Genomic DNA, 26,645 nt, shown 5'->3' with positions numbered 1-26,645 from the left:
ATCAATGACATTTGTACCTGTTCCAAAGAGCTTAATTTCTATCTTTTTGCTGATGACACTAATATTTTATATACGGACAGAAACCTTTAAATCATCAAAAATCATTAGAAATCATTTTAAAAATCATTAGAAATCATTAGAACAAACAGTGAATACGGAGCTACATAAATTGTATGTTTGGCTAACAACAAACAAATTAAACCTTAACATAAAAAAATAAAATTTCGTCATATTTCGTCCATATCAAAAAAGACTATCCTTTCAACCTAAAATATGCATATTTGACAATAAGAAGAATATGAACGTTCCCTTAGACTGCAAAGATTACGTTAAGTATCTAGGAATGTTGACTCTAATATTTCTTGGAAGATCCATATTGAGTATATCACTCTGAAGATTAGTAAAACTGTAGGTCTTTTCGCAAAATTAAGAAACTTTGTACCTCTTCACACCCTATTAAATATTTATCAGTCCTTAATCTCTCCTTATATCACTTATGGATTATCTGTCTGGGGCCAGGCCTGTAAGTCTTACCTAAATAATATCTTAATGTGACAAAAACGTGCATTTCGTTTCATGTACTTCGCAAACAAAAATGAACGTACCATTCCACTGTTTATTAATGCTAAGATTTTGCCTCTGAACTTTTCTCACTACAAAACGTTATCTCAGTTGATGCACGACGTTAGCACTGCTTCTGCCCCAATTAATATAAGTAATTTATTTACGAAAACGTCTAGTATCCATTCTTATAACACACGCTCATCTACTTCAGATCATTTTTACATAAAAGCTTCAAGACTTGAAATACAAAAAACGTATTTTCAAGGATTGGTGCTAAACTATGGAATGAGATACCTAATTGTCTGAGAGGGCTACCAAAGAAATCCTTCAAACTCAGAATTAAAAACAAACTACTAAGTGTATTCGAAGATGAAGACTCTTTCGTTGAGGTTGGCAAAATCATCTCTAAGTTAAATTAAAATGTCAGTAGTAGTAGTAATAGGGGGAAGGGAAGAGAGAGAAACAAACAAACAAGCAAAATATAATCTATTAAATCACATTCTTTTCCTCCTTTTCTTTTTATTTTATTAATATTAATAGTAATAAGCTAATGATGGACTGTAGCTACTGATGAACTGGCTCGCCTAGACTAGCATAGCTATATGCGGGCCAGTCCGACTTTATGATATATGTTTTTATGTAATAATAATAATAATAATAATAATAATAAATGATGAAGAAGGATGATGAATGATGATGAATGATGAATGAATGATGAAACAATGTGTATGTACACCAAAATCATGTAGACGGTCAGGTAAGGGATTAAAAGAACAAAGAACACATTCGCTATTCGAAAGAACGATCTCTTGTAATAGAATGAACTTCAATCGATTTTGCTCGTGAATTAAAACTATCTCGCAATTCATGTGTGCATCATTACCAATTCAAGTTTTTTGGTTTAGAGTTGCTGTAAATATCGTAGACGCTCTAATTGGATTTAATTCGATTGATTGGCTGGAAGACGAATGGCTTTTATGAGAAGGTGTAATTAAAAAAAACCCACTTGGAGTCAAAAATCAAGTCACTATGTTCTTGAGAATATTTTCCCAGCTTTAATGACTACTGTGTACAATGTTTAAACAGAAATTAATACAAGTTTCCAGATACAGGTATAATTAGGACTGAAACACGTGAATAACGATATGTAATATGGTACACTTATTTGGATAAGAGTGTTGAAAAAGATCCCATTTTATAATTTTTTATTGGCATGCACTTCGAAATTTAAATCTATAGATTTGTTACCCGGACTTACTTTCGCGATAAATAATTATTTTATATAGATTTCGTTTTTTTTTGGTATTGGTAGGGACTATATTTGCTCTCTTTTTACTCGTTAGAGAAAGAGCTAGTTTTTTGTGTTTTGCATTTGCGCCGTAACAAGACCGTAATAAACTCCTTTAAGGTTCAACAGCTCTTGATGAGTACCTTGCTCTACTACGCGTCCGTGATGAATCACTGCTATGATGTCAGCGTTCTGCACCGTGGACAGCCGATGAGCAATGATGATAACTGTGCGACCCTCACAAGCAGCATCCAATGCTTGCTGCACAACCTACGTAGTACCAATAAACACTTATTGTTAGTACTACAAATTACAAAAATGATCATGTGAATAATTGTGTATGGTATTGCATTTTTACAAGGTTAAGATTTCATTGGCAGTTAAAATGTTGGAGTCGCCTCTGTGTACCTTTGCAAAACGTTTGAATGTTTGAATACCGCTGAAGAAAAAGCTACCCTTATAATCTCATGTTGTTCGCTGTTATTGAAATAGATTCAAATTTAAATTCATTTGTCCACCTTTGTTTTTAGCCAAAAGAAAGGTAACAAACCAAATAGAACGATAAAGTACATTTCATAAGAGCAAGTTTTCAGCAATTAACAACGCTGAAATGATCCAAAGTGCAGCATTGTCACAATAAACACGTCCATACTCTTTTGTCCTCTCCTCTCCCTTTTCGTATCCTTAATGTCAGTGTAGTTCAATATAGAAGTGTTGTAAGGTAATTTTTTTGGAATAGTAATGATAGCTTATTATATAAAATAAAGTTACATGTGTACATGCATGGGGGAATGTATTGTTGAATAAGTATCGTTACGTTTATTATAAAAAGATCAACATAAAATCACCTATCCCGCGTATCACAGAATGTGTTAGTGTTAGTAAATTGTAATGGTGTTTTTGTAAGGTACAAAAGTAATGGATTGTGCGATCATAATAGCGCAAGTATTGTATGACTAAACTTGTTCAAAAATATTAAAAACTACTGGAAGACCTGTCGTGAAGCAAAATATTCCAAAGACAGCAAAAATCACATGTTCGCATAGTTCATGTTGGCAAACTAGCTATATTCGTTTGCTTTCTTTTAATCAAAAGACGTCTTATCCTCGGAAATATTCGAAAGTAAAACACCACTGGAAAGAACTGTAGGAACCGCGGGCGAACTAAATGTTGTTTGTCACACCACCCAACACTGTACCTTGCCACGCTTAAACACACGATATACTCGGTTGACTGACCTTCTCACTCTCTGTGTCCAATGCAGAGGTAGCCTCGTCAAGAAGCAGGATTTGTGGATTACGGATCATTGCCCTGGCAATAGCTATTCTTTGTTTTTGCCCTCCCGAGATAAGGGTTCCTTTGTCTCCTACCAGGGTAGTATAACCCTACATAAAAAAAGACACAGCTGTGTTGAGATTATGTGAGGGAGGACTTAAGAAAAATGGCTTTTTAACAACTGTAACAGTTTCTCTCGTTGTATTGTTCTGATTGAAAGCAAAAATATTTTTCAGTCAATAAAAAGCCCAGCGATAACACGACTTTAAAAAAGGTTCTACGCTTATGTTTGTGAAAATCTAGTCAAGAGAACCTCAAATGTTTCTTACATTGGGGAGAGAATTAATGAAACTGTGTATATTGGCTGATTTAGCCGCTGCTTCTATTTCATCCTGGCTGACTTGACGGGAGGTGTCACCATACGCGATATTATCAGCGATACTGCAGCCAAACAATATGGGCTCCTGTGACACGATACCAATATGAAAGCGCAGCCACTGAATGTTCAGAGTTCGGACATTGTTACCGTCGATAGCCTGAGGAAAAAGGGAAGGAAGTAAAGCCTTTAAACCTGCAGTAACACAGTAGCCAACAGTGTGTCTCTGTTGATCGCCAAACTTACCAAAACTGTCAACCACAATTACAATTAGTTTGGTGGCCGTCCACTACGGTTCATTCGAGATTATTTTGCTATTTAAAGGCCCGGCCAAACGATAAATGTTGGACGATCCAACATGTTGGGTGAACCAACATTTTATCGTTTGGCCGCCGTGTTTGATGACCACTCAACATGTTGGATGATGTTGGAACATGTTTGAAGCAGTATCAAACATTTGATCCCACATCGTCCAACCTTTCTTTTGTTCTCATGTTGCATGCACGCACGCGCATTGTGACTGCAAACTCAGTTGTTACCATAGACACCGTTGGTTTGCGTCAGTGTAGTTTGAAAATGGCAGCCAGCGAGGAAGCTGCGCAGAATATCGCTCAAACTTCTAACAAAAAACACCAAAACAAAAAGCAAGACGTTGGAGCGACCAGGAAACCGAACGATTGATCGACCTATTGGAATAGGATAGATGCTTATTGGATGTTTTTTTTGCCGAGTACCACCTGAAAGACAAGAGAGAACGAGCATATTTTTCGATCGATATATCCGTGAATGATATTAGGAATTAAAATTGTTGGACTAAGGTCCCCGCTCGCCCGCGAACTAGCCAAAACAAACTCCAAGAAATCTGGACAAGGACGCAACGAATGCTATAAATCAACATGAGTTTACTGGGACAGATTGCAGTTTTTAAAACCTGTAATGAAAGCTGGTAAAAGTGGGGACAGTCGAATGTCGAATGTCATTCTTATCATTTGGCGATAAGCAGGCTGTCTTCGGCGGCTAGTTCTCGAACAATATTGGTAAAATAACCACTTTCTTGTCGTCTTCGAATCCATTCTCTTGTTTTCCCTCGTTTACTAGCTCTATCCTCGGTTTCTTCAAGCTCATCAAGCACTAATAACACTGATAAACAACGCTTAAATTTCTCTTTCCTCTCCGCCACGTTTCAAACATCCATGGATATTACAACGTGGTGTGCGCTGGGAAATATCCTTACCCACAAACATGTTCAATGGATGTTTGGTATCGTTCGGCCACCCCCTAATTTACAACATGTCGGACTGTTCAACATGCAACCAACATGCTGGATCGTCCAACATTTATCGTTTGGCCGGGCCTTAACACCGCCACTTGGCCACATCAGTCAATTATTACATTTTAATACCTTTTAACTGATCTTAAAAACAAATTAGGGAAGAAAAGAAGGCAGCTTATTTAGTTTTTGAATATCTGCTCAATAAAGTGTGCCTGTTTTGAGGTGTACGCCTGGTCTTCGAGCAGTCGTTAACTTACCACTTCTCCTTCCTGAGCATCGTAAAATCTCTCCAAAAGGGAAACAACCGTACTCTTTCCGCAGCCACTCGAGCCAACAAGAGCAAGTTTTTGTCCTTTCTGAACTGACAGTGTTAATCCGCGTAGTACTTTGACGTCTGGTCGAGTTGGATAACGAAACCGTACACTGCGCAACTGAATTGTTCCCGACAAAGAACTCTGCGTGAAAAGAACGAGAAACGGTATTGATACATGTGTAATATAAGACCACAAAGCGAGCGGGACGCCAATATCAGTAAAAAGGCCCATCGGTGGTCATGAAGTTGGCTAATGAAATTTCTTACCGGAGTTAAGCCTTCTTGAGACGAACTGTCGATAAGAGATTTACGGTCAAAGATTTTAAAGAGACGAGCAGCAGCCATCTTTGCCTTCTCATAGTCTGGAGACAAAGCGCTGAGATGGCCCAAGGTTGCACCTCCGATCACGATGGACATTATGACTCTAAAAAAAAGAACAGTAATCAATTCTTGAGTCTGCCAGGTTTTTCTTATGATTTTATCTACATTATATTTTCAAACGGAAAGTTTTCATTTGACATAGTTAAATACGTCCTAAGTCTCAATGATTAATTGACCATTTTTGTTTACTTTTTCCTCCATCAAAGAGAAAAAACAATTATCTTACTTCAACACTTCATCCATGGCCATTTCTCCGTTTGACACAAGATATCCTCCATATTTAAATGCCGCCCCTGTGGCACAGAACTTAAATGCTTCTCCCAAGCCGAATGATATTCCTTGCAGGTGAGCTCGCCTTAGGGCCTTTCTATCAAGGGAATGATATTAAGCAGAAGATAAAACGCTTCTATGAATGTCATCTCAGTAGGATGGGAAAATTCGATTATAGTCAATCTCTGTGACACGCCAAACTGCTGGGACCAACTGGAGTGTTGAGCTCCTGGTTGGGATACCCCTACAATCGACAAATACTACTGAGCCAAAGAATGACTCCTTTTTGGTTCAAGCTCAGAGTTGGCAGAGACGCCTGAGGCCTCAATGGCAACATCCTTCAATGATAGAAACCAGAAGAGCTTGGTGTAATGTAAATGTATCTTTTCATGCATAAGATGAAGGAACACCAAGCAGGTCGCTTAAAACCTCTACATTAGTAACAATAGCCTTGAAGGAGCGATGGTTATTATTGAAAGGTGCGCAATATTCCATCCTTAACAGTCAGCTGCGAGCCTCTCAATAACGATAGTGATAATGTTTCTAATCAGCTGAGACAAGCGGCTTAATGGAAGGTCCTTAGGAGAGGCTGACTCGTAGCCTTGTATCTAACAACTAGTGTGGGGTTCAGTGCCACAAAATCATCTGTCACTTACTTGTATGGGATCATCAAAGCCTTGGAATAATCGCTGTAAAAAGTGCATTCTCTACCAAGAGATGCCACAGTACGAATATTTTGTATTGTTTCAACTGCAATCTGTGGCGTAAAGCGTACAAAAGCAATGAAAAAAAATTCTTGACTCATACCACTTTAAATTATATTCAGCCACTCACACATACCCCATGGTCTCTAAATGATAAAATCATACTTTTTTTTCAAAGGCAAGATTAATGATAACTGCAGATCAGACCTGGTGTAAGGGTTAATTAATTACTTAGCAATAAACAATAATAAGATTGTAACAGATATTGATTCAATTTCTAAAGCAAAAATTTTCTTATCACGAGTAAGGCCTCACCTTGCCAGACTGGAGTTTTTCATCTTCGCCATCTTTAGAACCTTTTCCACTTGCATAAAGTACTTTCATTTGAATTGCATTTGCAATTATGAGAAAAGGAATAAATGAGAGGACTACCAAGGTCAACTTCCAGCCATTATAGAAAGCGTACACAGTGCAGGCAACAGCAGTGCTTAAAGATTGCACAACAATGGCGAGGCGACTGCCAGCAGCCTATAAAAAAGCACAAAAAGACAGAGAGAAAAGCATGAAACAAGCATTTTCAGATGTGTTTTGTAAGCTGCTTTGACGTTCATATGCATATTACCCGAAAGGAATTCATAAAAATTACACAATTACCCCTTGAACAGCCGAAGCGTATGTCCCTAATGCTGTGGTCAATGCCCCAGTGCTATGCAGTGGATCATCAAAGTACGATATTTCCTGTTGAAGAATGGCCAGGTAAGTTGAAATTGACACGAGCTCTTGTAGACGCTCAACTCCATTACGTTTCTCGATGTCTATAAATTTACGGTACTTTTGAGTGGGAGCACGCGTCAAAAGAAGGATAAAAGAAAGAAGAGATGGAAGAAGAAAAAAAAAGGGGAAGATAAAATTTCAGGGATAATCAAGATATTCTTGGCCTTTCTAGCTTGGTGTACCTACTTGTTTAAGGATCGCTTCAAACGCCATCTTTCTCAATCGTAAAGTCATAAGTTCTCCAGACTTGGAAAACATCGCGCTCTAAAGAAAGAATTGTGTTAGCTCATGGTATTAGTGTTTTCTTTAATATCACACATGGTGAAAACGTTGAGAATAAGTTGAATGCGCCTAAAGAAACTGAACTCTACTTTACACTGATTAAGTTGGTGAAAAAGCTCGTCACACCAACAGCAAAGTACATTAGAGACCAGAATTCCGCTTGCTTTTCCATTTCCTCTTTGTCCCGCAAAGAAAAGACCTGAAAAAGAAAGAAAACTAATAAACCAGGGAGGTCATTGTGTATGTATCTAAGGAATGCTGGATAGGAATATCACAACGCTGCCTTCATTGATGAGATGTAAAGAAATAGCAATGTTGTTTGCTGTTTGTTCATAATTTCTTTGCCAGTGTTACACAAGATTGTTGTTAGGACAAATAGATGAGAGAAGTAAAATTGAGCGTGACACGAATCTGGCTAGAGAAAAATCATTAGGGTATTTGCATGTAATGTGGCTTAGTATTGTAATGGCGGTCTAGTGTTTCATTACTTCGACCCCCACACGGTTTGGCGACACTGATTCTAGCTTGAACCTAGACCTCACTTGTAGTTTTTTGTTAAAAATACGGCGTAGTTATGACATATCCCAAGTAACATGGCTTATCAGAGCAATAAAACCTTTCCAAGAATCACAGTGTGCAAAACAAAACTAAGAGGCTTTCACAACGTGTAAGGAAGGACGACCCATGAAGGGAAAGCTAAGCTAAGCGATAAGATTTATATGCGATCACAACGAAAAAATGTATCACTTACGAACAGAATTTCTGACAGAAGCATAGCAAATGCGAACGGGAAAAGTCCGTTTATGATCGCAGCGACGCTCCCTGATAGAAGGTAGGGCCATTCTTTCGCGTTCAACTTCATGATGCGACTAACTGGAGCTGGCTCAACTTCTTCCTCTAAAATCTTCTCCTCACCATCTTTACCCTTGTTACCAACGCATTACAAAAAAGTAAAACAAGTAGGGGAATAAGTGCAATTTCCTTTAAAATTCAAAAACTCAAATGGGTATACACCAAAAACCACTCATAAAACTGCCTGGCCGAGCTGCAAGAAGAATAACTGACAGTGCCGACTACGATTTGTTCTAAAGGGGTACGTTTCTAAAGAAACTGTGGTGCTGAGTCGGTGGGGGTAACAATGTAATTTGGTTATACCAACTAAGTTGTAAATCGGCCACCGTAAAGAGTTAAAAAGCTGACGAATAACGCTCTGATGAAGGGTTCTGACAAAGGGCTAACACTCAAAACGCCAGCTTTGTAACTCTACACGGTGGCCAATTTACAATTTCAGCTTAATTGATATAACCAAATGACGAATTGTTGTAGCCGAGCAACTAATGTGATCTCCCGCGCTCTGCTTATTTCTCTGACGAAGTGCGCTGCACTCTTCGACCCTTCAGCTTTTTTAAAACTTGTCTATTACGGCAAAACTCCTTCATTGACGTCAGGTCGATGAGAAGCTAATAGTTCTCAATCCAACATTACTAAGTACAAGTAAGGCCAGCCTATACCTGAAACGAAAACTCAGAATCTTGCGTTTCCCAGCAAATCATAAGCAGTCCCAATCGAAAAGAACCATTCACATTATGATTGTCTAGTATGTAAGAGTTGTGTACCTCAGCCTTGATGGATGCTGAAATGTCTAAAGCCGAGCTTCTCTTCTCTTCATGTCTACTGTCATTTGACATGTGGGAAGTACTTCGAGTAAATTTTACTGTTGGTGTCAAAACTGAAAATCAAAAGGAGATGCAATAGGAAATTATTGATACCTCAAAAAGCTTCGATCACTTTGATTTAGAGTAGTGGGTGAAAAGTGGGTGCAGGGTAATATTATTCCATCATTTATTGATTATTAATGAGGTTTCGCCCCGGCCGAAAAGAAAAGACCAGGATTGATTAGGAAAGTTCATAGTTCAGTGATTAAATTTGTTAGACATTTTTCGCCCAGTAGTTACGCAATTACTTACCGGAAAACTTCGTAAAGTTACTTGAGAAAAGAGCCCTCAGGAATAAAGTTATTCCACTAGATTACCGTCTCATTTATGTGGATAACAACAATGGATCACAAAAAAATCAAACCAAGTTACTAACCTTTCACCTCGTTATTCTCTATCTCCTCGTTGTCGCTTTCATCGTCTTCACCAGAATTATCTCCTTTTTCCCCGTTTTTGAATGTCTACCACAGAAATGAATATATAAATGAATAAAAATAACTAAAGACATAAAGTGAAGTAATGAGTTAGATCGAGCACACAATCTTCCAACCGCTCATACCGTTACTCTCTAAAATAAGCTATTTCAGAAAGTTTGGAGAACTTTTACTCGTTTTTCGTAAAAAATGCCCCCATTCGCATAGAAATATACTGGTCATAATTCTGTGGTTGCGCTTCAGTACTGGTGGCCATAATATAGGCAAACAAAAACTTGTTCGTGGGTTATTAACAGGCACGCAGAACATTTAGAACGACAACCACAATACACTCCACCCCCAATGCATGACATCACCCTGGTTCATTATACAAACCTGTGATGTGACGAGCTGACGATAAACTCCATCGGTCTTCATGAGGTCATCGTGGCTTCCCTTTTCGACAACCACACCATCCTGGATAGCTGCTATAACATCTGCATTCTGAACTGTTGACAAGCGATGAGCAATCACAATGGTTGTTCGACCCTGCCGAGCCTGGAAGATGCGTAGAAAATTATTAACAATAATGTACCAAGTGGCATTTCGTAAAAATAGCCACAACAGAATGAATGTAGAGAGAGGAAAACTCAGAGCGTTACTTTCACTGGAAACATCTAATCAAGGGAAGTTCAAGTCTCTAAATACATTACAATTGACCCATCCCGCAGCACTGACTCGTACCTTCTCCATTCACCTTGATCACAATAAACGTTGCACTTTTTTGTTATCTTATATGTCTTTAGACCCTGAAAAAAAACCTCTACAAGTGAACAATGTTTCCCTTATCTTCTGGTTACTCACTTTATCCAAAGCAGCTTGAACAATTGATTCACTTTCACTGTCCAGTGCCGATGTTGCTTCATCTAATAAAAGAATCCTTGGATCTTTTACCAGAGCTCGTGCAATGGCAATACGCTGCTTCTGACCTCCACTGAGCTGAGTTCCTCGTTCACCAACAAGAGTATCATAGCCCTGACAAACAGTGCGATATTTGAATTCGTTTTCAGAAATTTGACTCGCATTTATTCATAATATCTATTACTGACATTTTGCAAATAACGTCTCCACTTACTTGAGGAAGACCTTTGATAAAGTCATGGGCATTCGCCATCTTTGTTGCTCTTTCAATGTCATCCTGTGTCACGCCATCTTTACCATACCCGATGTTCTCCGCTATAGTGGTACCAAAAAGAACTGGCTCTTGACTCACGACACCAATGCGTTCACGCAACCATTTCAAGTTTAGAGAACGAACGTCATGACCATCAATAGAAACCTTAAAGGACAGACGATTACAAACGTCAAGCAAGCAACTACTCGGGATGCAATACCCATCAGCAATTATGACTTAATCCAGTGAATAAGATGTTTATTCAGAATAACTTTTCATCTAGATTTCATTTAATCTGAAACAAGAAACGCACCCTTTGCACCCTCCACAAAAACATGACCCTTTGTTGATGAAATTTGGTTTGGTTTACCGCATACTCTACCGATATGAAGTTCAAACGTACCTCACCATTACTTGCGTCGTAGAACCTCTGTAAAAGCTTAACAACTGTGCTCTTTCCACAGCCACTCTCCCCGACCAACGCCACAGTCTGTCCTCTTTCAACAACCAGGTTCAAACTGTTTAAAATCTGGAAAAAGACGGTCAACATTTTTTTCTTTGTTTGAAAGACATTTAATCTTCAAATTTTAACAACATCGATGTTTGGTGAAATACTTCGTTTATGTTTCTACAGCAGAATATTAAAAAAAATAATCACAACTGTTACTATTATGAAAACTGCAAGTAAAAGAACAAATTTCTCCAGTTTTGATTTCATTTTAACATCTTTGCAATTGCGGCCTACCTTAACGTCGGGTCTTGAAGGATACCAGAATTCAATGCTCTTTAACTCTATCCTTCCTTTCAAGGAACTTTGATCAATTTGCAATCCATCAGCAGAACTGGAGTCAATTGGCGGAACCTTACATTAGGAGGAGAAAAAAAGAAAAGTGAAAGAATTCATTTTATGTTGGGACTTCTTGATGACCCACTCAACTTAGATCTCGAATAATAAATAGAAGCGCACTGGGCCGGGTTGTTCAAAGGTGGCTTAAAATAACTCAGGGTTAGTGTAAAATTTCAAACCTGAAAGCTTTAAAAGAAAATTCAGTTTAAATCCATTTGTCTACAATTTGATGACTGAATACTTTAAAAATGATTGGGAGAATTATCCAAAGACGGCTTTTGAACAGAGAAATATAGAAATCTGGATCAAAATTTAGCCCTGGGTTAGCGCTAATCGGCCCTGGACTGTAAATTTCGCATTTGGATGGATGTATATCCGGAAGTTTCCTCGATTGGTGGACACAGACTTATGGCCCTTCCGAAGAAAAAGAAAACATTTCCGTCGCCCCATTTAACAATTGAAGTCGCAGGCAGTTTACGACAAACTGGCAGCTCACTTGGGCGGACATAGCAAAAAACCTCCTCTAAATCGGTATGCATTTTTTTCATCAATCAAACTTAACATAGCATTCTTAAGTCTTCAGTCGTTGAAGTATAATTACTCTGACACTTTGACCATTAAAGCACAGCTGATTTAACTGCCAGCTAAAAAATTAGCTGTAAACAGTTGTAATTAAATTGAATTTGTTTGAAAAAGCAAAAAACAACCGCTGGTTAAATATACTTACCCTGTCAATGATATGAAACACTTTGTATGCTGCTCCTCTGGCTGCAGTTATAGCCTCCATGTGTGGTCCAGCCTGACCTAACTGCATAGCCCCAAACATAACCGAAAAAAACACCTAAAGAATGCAAACATAAATATAGCTGACCAATGCAAATATGAATATAACTTTGGGAAGAAAAAGAAATTTCTACCATGTGCTAGCGGTCTAATTCATCACAGTTGCAATTATATCACATCTTGGCAAACAACATCGCATGTTCAATTATTCACGCACATAACTAGTAATATGTTATTTTCTTACAACAAGCATTTGTCCTCCCGTCATTTTGTCATCAATTATTAACGTTGAGCCATACCTGTAAAAATAAGCACAGGCAAGAAAGTTCAATACAAGAAGCGTTAAAAGCCCAGTAGCTGCCGTTATAAGATTGGCTGTTTGGAGGGCTACATGCTTATTGTCAGGTCGGTAAGAGGACGAGATGACTACCTGAATTAATGTAAGGTTTACAGACAAATAGCTTTATACTTTAGATAATAGTTTACGCGCGAAAATGGATAGATGGGTAAATGAACAGGTCGAAAACACCACATACATACCAAAAGGCCAAGGCATAACTTCCGTAGATAACAAGCTGAAAAAATCCAATGCCTAGTCCAGTCATGAAACCTCTTTTGATTCCAAAATCTCGAGCTTCTTTCAGGAGGGATGAATACCTTGAGGTTTAAACACAAAGTTAAAGTTGGAGGATCTCGAACAGTAACAGTCAAGAGAAAAAAAAATTGACTAGCAGGTAACTCAGAAGACGCACCACGTCTTTGAAAAATTTAAAAATCTTAGAATTGAAAAATGTTACTCGATTATCGCCACTTTTAACAGGAATGAAATCGTTTCAATCAGACAATGCTACCTGCTTGAGGGATGCTAGATAACTTTAAGGTATGAAATGCCTTTACATGATCATTTCACCTTTGCGCTGACTCTTCGAGATCATGGAGTGATTTCGTCAAAAAGATTGTTTATTTTGGGCCACTTAATAAATTAACTATAGTTTTGTCTATCAGAATCGTAAAGTGGTATCAGATGATTATAAAGACACTATCCTTTTTTTATGTCAAACGTAAAGTTCGTACTTGGTATTTGAAATCAATAAACCCCACTCTCCAGCGGTGCAGATTTGGGGGTTCTTAGGTTCCCTAGTATCCCTCGCTATCTCCTTCTCCTCCGCCTTTGAAAGGATTGCCAAAAACGCGCGAATCCAAAAAGTCTTCAGGACATTCATCTTTTTAAGTGTTCGATGTTCCACGTGTCAGACCTTCTCGCCGCGTTAATTCGAATCTGATCATTAATTCATTCACTCTTTAATTCGAGCCCGATCACATATGTCCACGTGAGAAGCATAGGAATTCGTTACTGTGCCACCCACCGTGACAAATCCCAGCTACGCTTCTAACACCTTACCCCTAGAGTCACACGTTACTGAGGTATAATGGGTGGTGAAATTAGATCTGAGTAAATTCAGTTCTTGGTTTACCTCTCAATTTCTTTCTTTTCTCCTCCGAATGCAACAACAGTTCTGATTGATGAAAGCACTTCCTCTGCTACGCTACCAGCTTTAGCATAAGAATTAAGGCCTTTGGTTGTCATAGCAGTCATTACCTGCAACATCATAAAGGTTATTCAAGACGGCTGAAATACAAATTTTCAGACGTGGTATCGATGAAATATTAAGATAAAACAGATCCGATGTTGATGATCAAAGGCTGAAAAATATCTTACGGTGGTAAACGCTTCAGTAACATTATGTTTCCTTGAGGAAAAAAAGGAATATATTTGGACATAGCATCCTTGTGTATTCCACTTATAACAAGGAAGTACTCCCTTCCCTTCGACTATCTCCTTTAAAAACGATCCTAGCAGGTGATTGTATCACTAACAAAACATATGCGCCGTGTAACTATATGAACTCTGCCGTTAAGAAAATGGCAAACCGTACGTCTAGATAATTGATTACCTTTCCTATCAAGGCGCCTGCGATAACAAGCAGCGGGCTCACAGCAATAATTACGAGGGTAAGCTTCCATCCATACGCAAATCCCATCACAAACCCTATAACCACTGTTGTCATGGCTTGAACAAACATCCCAATCTTATGACCAATACCATCATCCACTTTGTTCAGATCTCTACGAGCAGTTATAAGTAATCAGTTTTAGTAAACGCAATGTCGTACTTTTACAGTAACAATAATATTGGGGAAGGAGGGAGATGAAGAATGCGATGGCATTGCTCTGAAGAACGCAAAAATAAAACATCAAATAAAACAACACAAACAACAAAGAAGAAGAAATAAAGAATTCCATTCCCCATCGGAGCTTCACAATGTAATGTTTGTTTAATTCCTCTCGGCGAGGTTCACATTTTAAATGTGTCCAATCAAATAACGGCCAAGTCAGCCTTCAAAAGTCTCAAATCATGATGCCTGGGAATAGAAAGTTCATGAATTTTGGAAAAAGACTTGCCCCTCGCACTCTTAAAACTGTACTTATGCACAAATCAACTTCCTGAACTTGGAAGTTGTCCGTGATGTAACATAAATACTTACTCATTGAGACGAGTGTTGAGTTCTCCTGGATCAGTCGTATCAAACCAACCAATGTCTTGTTTCAAAACAGATTTAAAGAAGGCCAAGCGCATTTTTTTCACTTGACGTGTGGCAGTAAGTGACCAAAGGCCCATGTGACCATAAGCCACAATTAAAGTTCCAACAGAGATGAAAACATAGTACAACGCAAACTTTGTCATTTCTTTATCGAGGTCAAATGGCTGCGTAACATTTGGTGATTGGTATTTAGTATAATCGATGAAGGTGTTGATAAGATCTCCAAAGACAATAAACTGAAGGGGAAAGGTGGCACCAAGGCCCATTGCAGATAGAGTTCCAAGTATCATGAGCAGGACGTCTAACTTATCACTAAAACGAAACTGATAAAAAAAAACAATACAAAATCAACGTTACATTAGAGAATCACTGATATAAAGGAATAAAGGCTGATAGTTTCGAAAGAAACTGTTTGGGGCTGCGTCGGTGGGAGTAACGAAATAATTTGGATATATCAACAAAGTTGAAATGGTAAATTGGCCACCGTAATGACGTGGCCAATTTACCATTTCAACTTTGTTGATATATCCAAACTGATATAAATGCACTGAACAGTAATGAACGACTTGCCTATACATAACACTGATTTTTTTCTCCGCTTTAAAAACCCATGAGAAGCACATTGTTGTTGAGGAGTTTGGAACTAATTTATAAAGGCTGCCAGTTTTTATTAAGTTTTTTAGTTCTTCCGATACAAGTGAGTATGACCCAAACTGACTCTCAGTTATCGTTTTAGTGAATCTCCGTTGATTACGCGCAGCGCATACACTTTTCGAGTATTATAATTTTTTTGGTCTGATTCCAGCTAAAGAGAAAGACTTACATCTCTAATTGCCGATATGGAGTTTCACAACTTACCAGTTGGCCTAATGGTACTGTTGGTGGTTTCTCTTCTTTCTTGGCATCCTTGTCTTTCTTTTCATCACCGCTGTAAAATAAAAAAATATAACAAACAACATACCTCATGGGAAAAGTAATATCGCATCGAACATATAATTCTAGACCTGCTTGAATAGAAAAATTAGTTTGAACAAAACACACAGATGTTTAAATGGTTCTTTATCATCTAATCAGTATAAATTACATAAAAGGCCCTTTTCTGTAAATTCGCATTTGCGCGTGTATGGTACACACGCAAATGCGAATTTGCAGGAAAACACAAGTTAAAGCTTTTAAAGGAAGCATAAAATATTCATGGCCCTTCAACTATTTTGAAGGTTTTGCCTATGATTGTTTAACTGGGCACTAATCGTAGGTAAGGAAAAATTGTAAATAATGAATAATCAGCTAAAAATAACATCTTACATGCACCGGTATATATATCAATACATGTTACCTTTCCGTCTTAACACAGCCACGAAAAGTCATGCACATAATGCCACACTTATGGAAGAGATAATGAAAGTTTCAAGAACACCTTTGAGCAACAAGATGAGCACTTCTCCCCGTGACAAAACAATACCTTGATTACCACATGTGTATAGGTCATCGTAAGACAAACGACCATCAACCATCTTAACTCTTTTATCCAAGGATTCAGAAGTAAATAATTCACTATCAACACTGAGATGGATTCTCAGAGTTTAATCATAAGGAAGTACGGTAGACGAAAACCAAAACTGATATCAAGAGTTATAGAGGGAAAAGGGCTAATCTCAAGAAACTTGATGGTTTTTTAATGTTTCCATCTTTGTCAGCATATAAAATGGATATTTACCGGATACTGTCCCGACAGTAGTCTCTACTTCCCACCATCACGTGGGTCAAAGAGAAATCAGAGGAAATAATAAATTGGCAGAGCGAGCAATGGCACTGAGTAAAGCAAGCGGAAGAAAACTCAGGCTCCCATCGTTTGTCTCGTACGTCGCGTGACGGACTAGGCCAGAAACGCACGACGGACTTTTCGCAAACTCATGATGAAGACTAAATGTTGCTTGACCTTTTTGAAAGGTGAATATTCTCACCGATTTCATCGTCGTTCTGTTCCTCGCCATCCCTATTTTTGTGCATAGAACTTTCTGCAAAGACTATAACTCTGGAATTACTCAGCGCATGGAAAGTTTCGTCAAAGTTCAAGCTCCTTAACAAAATAAACCGTATTACAGAAGTCGACTTTGGTAGGAGCTGCAAGGTAAGATGGGTGGTGAATTAATGCAAATTGTGTAGCTGCAATTTTTCTTCAAAGTGGTTCACGTGCTAGGAGTGAGGAACACTCCACTTTGGATTCGAGCTCGAGGTAGTGGTGTACCGCAAGATGAACTTCCAGAAGTCACGTTTCGAGTTATATAACTATTCAAATCCTGTAACTCGACTGAACGCAGCTGGGGCGGATCCAGGATTTAGTCAAGGGCGGTTCGGAGAATTGTCCGAGGGCATGCTCCTCCGGGAGATTTTGAAAATTAGGTCTTCGGAAACATGATTTCTAGCATTTTGAGGGAAAATTTAGGGGTTTCGACCGAACCACCCGAACCACCCCTGGATCCGCCTCAGCGCCGGTTAGGACTCACCACCAGCGGCGAAGTAGATGTGACTCTCTTGATAAAGCAAGACAAAATATTTTCCTGCATTAAGAATAACTCACTCAACATACACAAGAACTATTATAACATAACCAAAGTAAAGCGCGCGCTCTGATTGGTCAATTTAGCGTTCCCCATTTGCCCATGGGTGTACGCTGCTGACGTGAGCAAATGCAAAGACTATTTTTCCGCGCGCGCTTGTTTTTTCTGGTCGCGTAAGATTTGTTAAATAAACGGGAACTCTTTAGCTACAATGTATCAATGTTATGTTATAAAACAAATGGTAAACACCACAGCGTACACTATTGAGTTATGGATGCACTTGGGAGGTTTGCTAAGCACTCAAGAAGCTAGAGTCGCTCTCGGCTGTCGCCTCGAGCGACTCTTACGCTTCTTTCGTGCTTAGCAACCTCCCGCGTGCATCCATAACTCAATAGTGTACGCTGTGGTGTTTACCATTTGTTAAGTATGGAAAGAAACGGACTTTGGAGCTAATTCAACTTATAACATAACCAAACTAAAGCGCGCGCTCTGATTGGTCGATTTAGCGTCCCCCATTTGCCCATGGGTGTACGCTGCTGACGTGAGCAAATGTTTCGTAGGAAACTGTTTCTTTAAATAATGGCTGGAGTCTCTTCTGCCGGAAAAATGGAAATGTCTTCGAATTTTCGGGAAAATGAGACAGAAATGCCATCCTTTAAATTATTTGATTTCTCATTTCTTGAGCCACCTACAAAGAGATTTGCGAGTTTAAGTGAAAGCGAACTCGAATTGCTTGTAAGCGAGCGGCACTCCAAAAAGACAAAAGAAACCACAAACTGGTCTGTGTCCACATTTAAAGGTAAAAAGCAGCTATCAGAGATAACCTGACAAAATCTAAAATTTTAAATTTTAAATAGGCTTCGATAAAGCTAAAAATAAGAACAAATTAGTTCCTGAAGCCTTTACCGATGAGTAAAATGTTTGTAACCGTGGAACCCCATTTAATGCTGTACGTAAACAATCTTGACGAAACCTTTTAAATTGCCTTTGTTAAAGAGCGTTTACGATGATTAGAGGTTAAAATACTGAAATTGAAAATTTAAGGTCTTAAAAAAAGAGAATTTTGACAGACCGTTTCTTTTTCTGTTAATTTCAGCTTGGTGTACAGAAAAAAAAATTCAAACCCCGCTTGAAGAGATGAGTATCGGCCAGCTGGATCAAAACCTACGAAGGTTCTATGCAGAAGCCAGAACGAAAAAGGGCGAAGATTACAGCAAATCTACCTTACTGGGATTCCGACACTCAATGGAAAGATATCTCAATGCCCCTCCTTTAAACAGAGGCCTAAAAATTTCCACTGATTCGAGATTTTCAAGATCAAACTTGATGTTAGATGCACAAATAAGAAGCCTTAAGCGAAGCGGCAAAGAAAATGTCACACACAAACCTGCTATCGAAGAGGAAGACCTCCAGAAGTTGAAATCCAGCAAAGTCTTTTCCTTCTCTCAACCACTTTCCTTCCTGAGGAACGTTTGGTTTCATGTTGTCCTTTTTTTTGCCGAAGGGGCCGTGAAGGTCAAAGAAGCTTGACAACGAAGAGCTTCAGGTTCGAAATTGATGCGGCTGGACGAAGGTACGCAACAATGAGCCATGACGAAATGTCAAAGAATCATCCTGGAGGATTGAACGATGTAGAGAGCACAGAAAAAGAAGCAAGAATGTATGAAACACAAGATCAAGGAGACGGCTACAAAGCGCTGAAACTATACCTGCAGAAAGTCAATCCAAATTGCACTGCCTTTTTCCAGTATCCGAAGAAAAACTGTGCAGCCGAAGATGCAGTTTGGTACGAAGCACGACCGCTTGGAATACACAGCCTCGCTAAAATGATGAAAAATATCAGCGAAGAAGCGAATTTATCCAAAGTTTACACAAATCATTGTGTAAGAGCTACTGCCATCACTCTCTGGTCCAACGCTGGGATTTCTAACCGCCACATCATGGCCATTTCAGGACACCGCAGTGAACAGTCTCTGGTGAGCTACAACTCTCGTTCATCGACATCACAACTGCACAACTGCAGTCAAGTCTTGTCGAGAGCCTTTTCTTCCTCCACTAACAACCACAGCCAGTCATCAGAAGTTTCTAAGCAATCCATGTCGTTCCAGACCAAACAAGTGGCAACGAAATCGCTTTTCGGCGACTGCAGTATTCAAAACTTGCAAATTGTTTTCAACAATTCTTCCTCCGAAATTGAGTCAATTTTTAAATGACATTTGAGGACGGTTTTTTAATTTCGTCAGAAACTTCGCTCGTGATTGAGCAATTGCAACGATTAGCTGTAGATACAAAGCTCAGAAAGAACTTTTTTTCATGAATTTCAGTAAACATGATCACATTTGTCTTCGATTGACTTGACGAGCAAACCCGTACAATGCCTAGTTTTCGCGCTCTTGTTTTGTTTGGTCATGTAAGACTACACGAACATTTTTGGTTCAATAAAAGGGAAATTTTATGGCTACAATTTATCAATGTTATGTTATAAAACAAATGGTGAACATCACAGCGTACACTATTGAGTTATGGATGCACTTGGGAAGTTTGCTAAGCACTCAAGAAGCTAGAGTCGCTCTCGGCTATCGCCTCGAGCGACTCTTACGCTTCTTTCGTGCTTAGCAACCTCCCGCGTGCATCCATAACTCAATAGTGTACGCTGTGGTGTTTACCATTTGTTAATTAGCATTGGTGAGAAAACTACTAACAAAACCAAAGAAAGAGACCTAACCAATGAGAATGCAGGCAACCTACACAGAATTAGGCCATAAATACGTTTTTAATTATAGGTAAGAGGCGAAATTAAAGGATTAGTATGGGAATAAACGATCGGATTTTAATAATTAACAAATGGTAAACACCACAGCGTACACTATTGAGTTATGGATGCACGCGGGAGGTTGCTAAGCACGAAAGAAGCGTAAGAGTCGCTCGAGGCGATAGCGGAGAGCGACTCTAGCTTCTTGAGTGCTTAGCAAACCTCCCAAGTGCATCCATAACTCAATAGTGTACGCTGTGGTGTTTACCATTTGTTTTATAACATAACATTGATACATTGTAGCTAAAGAGTTCCCGTTTATTTAACAAATCTTACGCGACCAGAAAAAACAAGCGCGCGCGGAAAAATAGTCTTTGCATTTGCTCACGTCAGCAGCGTAAACCCATGGGCAAATGGGGGACGCTAAATTGACCAATCAGAGTGCGCGCTTTACTTTGGTTATGTTATAACGAAATTTTGAACTAGTCTTGAGGAAAAACAAACTTACCACGCATCTCGTGATTTTTCTAGGCCGATTTACAGCCGTTTTCAGTTCCTCTTCTTTGCTCAATAAACAATCTATTCTGTTTATATTCTAAGGATTATCTGGAGAGAAAACAGAGGGACTAAGAACAAGCTTAAGAAAATTAGCTCAAGAAACGAACAGGAAGCGGCGGAACAAGTACAGAAATGAGGTAAGTTTGTTTTCATTCAAAACTAATTCACATTTTTAACTTCGGAAGCGACCTTTTATCACGTGCGTTATTGACCAAGCGTGAGGTCAAGATGGCTGGGTACTGGCCCAGTTCTTTTCTTGCATTTTTACGGACCGAGACGAAGTTGAGGCGCATAAAAACACATACAAAAAAAAAAAACAGGCTTATATCTAGCCATCTGGACCGAACAAGGTTGGTCAAAAAAAGGTTTTATTATACACAATATCATTACTCGGGCTTTCCGAAGGAAACGCCTGAGGTTTAAATTCGGCAGAGTTTTCTCTTTTTTTTTTTTTTAGCGTTCAGTCACAAAACACAGTTCCACTACAGCGCATGCGTACAATGTAGGCGCATGCGTAGAATGAACCTTAGAGCGCATGGTTTACAGCAAGAAAGCAAATGGCTGCCTTTCTAGACAATAATTTGGATATATCAACAAAGTTGAATTGGTAAATTGGCCACCGTAACGATTACAAAAGCTGACGTTTCGAGCGTTAGCCCTTCGTCGGAGCGAAGGGCGAAGGGCTAACGCTCGAAACGTCAGCTTTTGTAATCGTTATGGTGGCCAATTTACCAATTCAACTTTGTTGATATATCCAAATTATTTCGTTACCCCCACCGACGCAGTCCCAAACAGTTTCTTTAGAAACTATCAGCCTTTATGTACCCGAAAGAAATTCGATGGCTCTTACGCCCAATGTACATACAAAGTCACACACCGTTCGCGGTAGAACTGCACTAAAACTTGTGGAGCGATTTGGGAACGGGTCGTTCCGAGAACTTTAAGACAGATCAATTTACGAGCGATCCTTTGGGAGTGAACCTTTTATCGAGAAATATCAAGCGAAACCTGCTATATCAAACGAGTTATGTCATATTATGTTTACATGTAAACACAACCGTGTATTTAGACGTGATCGAGAACCCAGTAGAATACCAGAAGCTACTCTGAAACGTCTCAGAAGAAAGGGCAGAAAACTGAAGGAATTTGTTTAGGTGCGTATATTCGTCCAAGCATACCGAAGTCCTCTTGGCTATGTTGTTATGTGAAGGTTAGAAGAGTTACAAAGAATATTCGTAAGCTTAATACGAAGGGGGTAAGATTAAATAAATTTACTAAACATGATAAAAAGTACGTATGATGCACGATCCTCGCAGTAGAGAGCGCTATTTATGCAATAGCGAAAATCAGACCTGAAAAAAATCAGGCCTGTACGGGATTCGAACCACTGAACTCTGCGATACTAGTGCAGCGCTCTACCAATTGAGCTAACAAGCCAACTGGGAGCAGGCCGTTAAGTTGATTCGAAATAAACCCGTGATGATAAATCAGATACAATGAATATATTCATATATTTTGAATTGCGGTATTAGATACGTATGATGCACGATCTTCGCAGTAGAAAGCGCTATTTATGCAATAGCGAAAATCAGACCTGAAAAAAATCAGGCCTGTACGGGATTCGAACCACTGACCTCTGCGATACTAGTGCAGCGCTCTACCAATTGAGCTAACAAGCCAACTGGGAGCAGGCCGTTAAGTTGATTCATAATAAACCCGTGATGATAAATCAGATACAATGAACTTCATGATAAAAAGTATTTGTTGAATTTTCAGTGAGGGTATATCAGAGGATAATGAAATTGAAGTATAGAGCAAAGTGGTATTTATCAATGTTTTATTTATTTATATTTATATATTTATTTATAATAACTTCATTTGCCTAAATAATAAGATAATAATAATAATAATAATAATACAGACAGATAACAATAGAAATAACATCGAGATGCAAAAAGGCAAAAAGGGTCAAGCCAGAGAGGAACTAAATTCTCATTGACGGCAGCCCCCAGAATAAAAACAATATGCAATAAAAATAAAACTAAAATGTAAAGGTAAGAATTATTGAAAAAACAAGTTAATTGATAAATGGATATTGGTGCAATATTATTGATATTATTTAAAAATGTGTTCTTTCAGTTTTTTTTTAAACTTACTAGCAGAGCTAGAGCTAACTATGTCACTTGGCAAGTCATTCCAGATTTTTATGTATTTATACCAAAAAGAGTTCTTGAGGATATTTGTTCGAGCATAAGGCGTCCAGATTTTGACATTGTTGGTAGATCTCGTCCGACTATTGGAGAAAGTTAAGTAATTACATAAGTCTACTCTTGAAAAACCATTAATGAATTTGAATAATTGCACTAAACTAAGAAATTCACGACGCGAGTTGAGTGTTGGCCAGCCAAGATACTTCAAACGTTCACTATAGTCGATAGAACTACCAAGGATCCACCTGGAAGCATTCCTTTGCACTCTTTCAAGCTTATCAGAAAGATATTGTTGATTCCACACAGGACAGGCATACTCAACAATTGGCCGAACCATAGACTTGTATCCAATTGATATTGCTTCAGAGCTTTTCCCAAATGTGCGCTTTAGTAGGCCAAGTATCTTATTTGCTTTAGCAGCAACAGAGAGAACATGCGGTTTCCAAGATAAGTCAGATGATATAATGACTCCAAGATGTTTGTGTGTTTTAACCTGTTCCAGTGGGATTGAATTGATGTTGTACGAGCAAGGTGTTACAGATCTAGATCTCGTGATTTTCATACATTTGGATTTGAATGTTTTCTTGAATTCACTTTCACTTTCACTAACCTGTTCCAGTGGGATTGAATTGATGTTGTACGAGCAAGGTGTTACAGATCTAGATCTCGTGATTTTCATACATTTGGATTTGAATGTTTTCTTGTAATAGACCCTTGTAGAGCGTTTTGGGAACGGGTCGGTCCGCGAACTTTACGAGAGATCAATTCACGAGCGATCCTTTACATTTTGGATTTGAATGTTTTCTTGTAATAGACCCTTGTAGAGCGTTTTGGGAACGGGTCGGTCCGCGAACTTTACGAGAGATCAATTCACGAGCGATCCTTTACGAGTGAACCTTCTATCGAGAAATATCAAGCGAAACCTACGATATCTAACAAGCTATCTCATATATGTTTACACGGAAACACAACCGTTTATTCAGAAGTGATCGAGAACCCAGTAGAATACCAGAAGCTACTCTGAAACGTCTTAGAAGAAAGGGCAGAAAACTGAAAGAATTTGTTTATGAGCGTATTTCTCCAAGTGTAGCGAACAAAATTCATTACACTCCAGCAGACAAAAGTAAACATAAGTAGACTTATTCATGACCGGCAATGACGAAATTGCGTGACGACAATAACAATGGCAATATGGCAGTCCCCTTAAGATAACTCCAGATGTGCGATATTGAAAGCCCGAGTTCACGCAGCTGTGCGTCTAGTTACAATATAATATGTTATGATTGTTTTCTGCAACTTTTTGAGACTCAATCTCTGACATCGTCCAAAAGTTACGAACTTTGTAATTCCGCTCCACGCAGTTTCCTTCATGTCCAGGATCAAAGCGGGCAATCCCGAGCGGCAAGATGGGTTCATCTAGCCCGCTCAGGTAACAAATCAAAACTCCGGATTCGCTTCATATTGCCTACGGGTGCTGCTAGCTATATAATGAAACTTATGTTTTGCTTAAACATGCACTAACATAATGACGAATTTGCGAAGGCTCGTTTACTAATGCAAAATTAGCGAATTCAGAACGCCGTAAGTTTTGAAAGAAGAAGAAATAGGTATAACCACGACGTAAAAGAAAGGATAAAGAGATTTATAAAGGAAAATCTCTTTTTGCGAGCAAATCAACTTCAAGCTAACGGAGTGTTCGATTTCACGTGCTTTAACCCCTGAGATATGTTTAGAGTAAGTAAAAATTTTACTAAAGCAAAGCTCCAGAGACTGCCCAGACTAATTGGCGTACACTGAACACGCAAACAGATATAAATTATTCTTAGGGGTGACATTTCAAATCAGAGACCCTCTTGTCACGCAATATCACCCATCAATATTTAACTTAACGAAAATATTAATGAAACAGTGGCTTTTCAGGGAACGTTAACCTTTTCGTGGAAAAATTTATAAACGTAGGGTTAAGGAAGAAGAAACTCCCTAGATATTTTTAAAACTGCAATTGTCAAAGTCACTTGGTATTAGTAGAAGGGGTCTTTGTGGGCTGGGAGATGCAACAGGTCTGTCAACACTTCTTACCTTCATAACTTCAACTCGAAATCCAACTTGTTCCCTGAATTGGTTTTCCCGTCAGTTTTCACCTATATTTCCCCGTGTACAGAGTGACTATAGAGTGAAATGTTCTCTTGACAAATAGCCATGCCGTGAAAGACATTTTTTTTAATGCGAATCAAATCAAAAATTGAGTCACTGTTATTATGTGTTATTGTTGTAAAAATAGTTCTGAAATAAGAGTAAGATCTGTACAGTTGATATTAAACAATGTAGACATTTTGTTTACCTCTTGCCGTCGTTTTCGAGAGCAGTGTCGTCAGCAGCGCTCGTAGTTTCCTTTTCTTTCGGTGGCGGTGTACCATATCTTTCACCGAGGGATATCTTCACTTCACTACCATTTAGATCGTTTCCACCATCTTGGATGTCGTCGGGTTTGTTTCCCGACTCAACATCCATCGCAACAGATCGGTAAACACCAACAGACAACAGTAAATTTCTCGTTTATGGAATTTGCAAGAGCAACGTTGCGACGTCAATGCAGCCAGCGATCGGTTTAATCGTTTTAGTTAAGGTCAGCGAAATAATACCATGTGGAGACGAAAGGAAATATTTGTGTAAATACGTCCTCAGCTATATTTAACCCTTGAGTAGTGTTACGTCACCTCTTGTCATGTCAGAATCAAGGCGCGGAGGTCACTCCATCTAGTTTCAATTCAAAATGCTGAAGAGGCAAAATAAAGGAAAAGTAAATCCTTGATACTTAGCAAGGAAACGCTGGATAGCTGGGGGACGATAACTACGGGCTCTACTGTCCGCGTGAGGACTGGAAATGCTCACATAGTGAATGAGGCATGCCAAGATTTTAGCCCATGCCTTACGCGGGTTATGTAAATTCAAGCGTAATTTGTAATATTAGGATCCGTGTTGTAACAAAGCAGTAAGTGGTAGTAATGAGGTCCCTGACTGATTCCAGACCAGGAACCATTACCATTTTTAAAATGATAAACTAGGGAGCAGCACTGCACGAGCTGAAATTGTAAAAACTTGTTGTATTCTACTATGTGACAACAGCAGACCTCGTCAGGGAGTTTTTGATTGTAGGGAAAATGAAATATTCACATGGTAAATGCTATGTCTATTTAAGACCTTTCCGTATAGTGTGAAGAAAGCGGAAAGTATCTGTAAGTGTGGCAAAGGTGTTACACATTCGTCACATTTTTTTAACTTAACATGTTCAAGTACATGATGTGTTTTGGGTAACAGATTTTTTGGGGAGGTTTTCTTTAGTTCTTGTGATCGATTCTCACCTTAACATTCGAATTTTTATCTTAAAACTTCTGTTTAGAGTTTAAACGAAGCATCGTTAGACAAAAGAAGCATTCAAGTTTAGGAGCAAACCCAAAACTTATGAATCGTTTCGATTGATGAGACATACTAAGATTAGCCCATGCTATACGTGCTAGTGTATATATTG

General features: G+C 38.8%; 1 protein-coding gene across 2 annotated transcripts; it reads right to left on the bottom strand.

Annotated features, from left to right (window-relative positions):
• Positions 1–1,596: 1,596 nt before the first annotated feature.
• Positions 1,597–25,936, bottom strand: LOC111334900 (ATP-dependent translocase ABCB1). Of its 2 annotated transcripts, none has more exons than XM_022940719.2 (27): positions 25,458–25,936; positions 15,894–15,963; positions 14,979–15,358; positions 14,388–14,559; positions 13,908–14,032; positions 12,973–13,089; positions 12,677–12,731; positions 12,377–12,490; positions 11,548–11,664; positions 11,206–11,331; positions 10,764–10,967; positions 10,493–10,663; positions 10,025–10,186; positions 9,592–9,676; positions 9,117–9,229; positions 8,252–8,425; positions 7,595–7,699; positions 7,405–7,482; positions 7,099–7,182; positions 6,760–6,972; positions 6,397–6,497; positions 5,697–5,837; positions 5,357–5,513; positions 5,034–5,231; positions 3,457–3,663; positions 3,091–3,237; positions 1,597–2,122 (listed from the first exon to the last, which is right to left on the bottom strand). In XM_022940719.2, exons 1-27 carry the CDS (start codon positions 25,625–25,627, stop codon positions 1,916–1,918), a joined length of 3,993 nt encoding a protein of 1,330 aa, XP_022796454.2. In that variant the 5' UTR covers positions 25,628–25,936; the 3' UTR covers positions 1,597–1,915. The 2 variants fall into 2 exon arrangements, with proteins under 2 accessions (XP_022796454.2, XP_088588547.1); XM_088732421.1 differs by lacking the exon at positions 25,458–25,936 and adding an exon at positions 18,984–19,744.
• Positions 25,937–26,645: the final 709 nt, after the last annotated feature.

The sequence above is a fragment of the Stylophora pistillata genome, chromosome 9 (genome assembly GCF_964205215.1).
Source record: "Stylophora pistillata chromosome 9, jaStyPist1.2, whole genome shotgun sequence".
Lineage (NCBI taxonomy): Eukaryota > Metazoa > Cnidaria > Anthozoa > Scleractinia > Pocilloporidae > Stylophora > Stylophora pistillata.
This window is presented reverse-complemented; position numbering and strand designations above follow the sequence as displayed.

Coding starts and splice junctions, on each gene's coding strand:
- LOC111334900 (XM_022940719.2), bottom strand. CDS start 25,627: ATGGATGTTGAGTCGGGAAACAAACCCGACGACATCCAAGATGGTGGA. Junction 3,664..5,033: donor ATGCTCAGGAAGGAGAAGTG/GTAAGTTAACGA, acceptor CTTTTTCCTCAG/GCTATCGACGGTAACAATGT. Junction 2,123..3,090: donor TGGACACAGAGAGTGAGAAG/GTCAGTCAACCG, acceptor GGTACTACGTAG/GTTGTGCAGCAAGCATTGGA.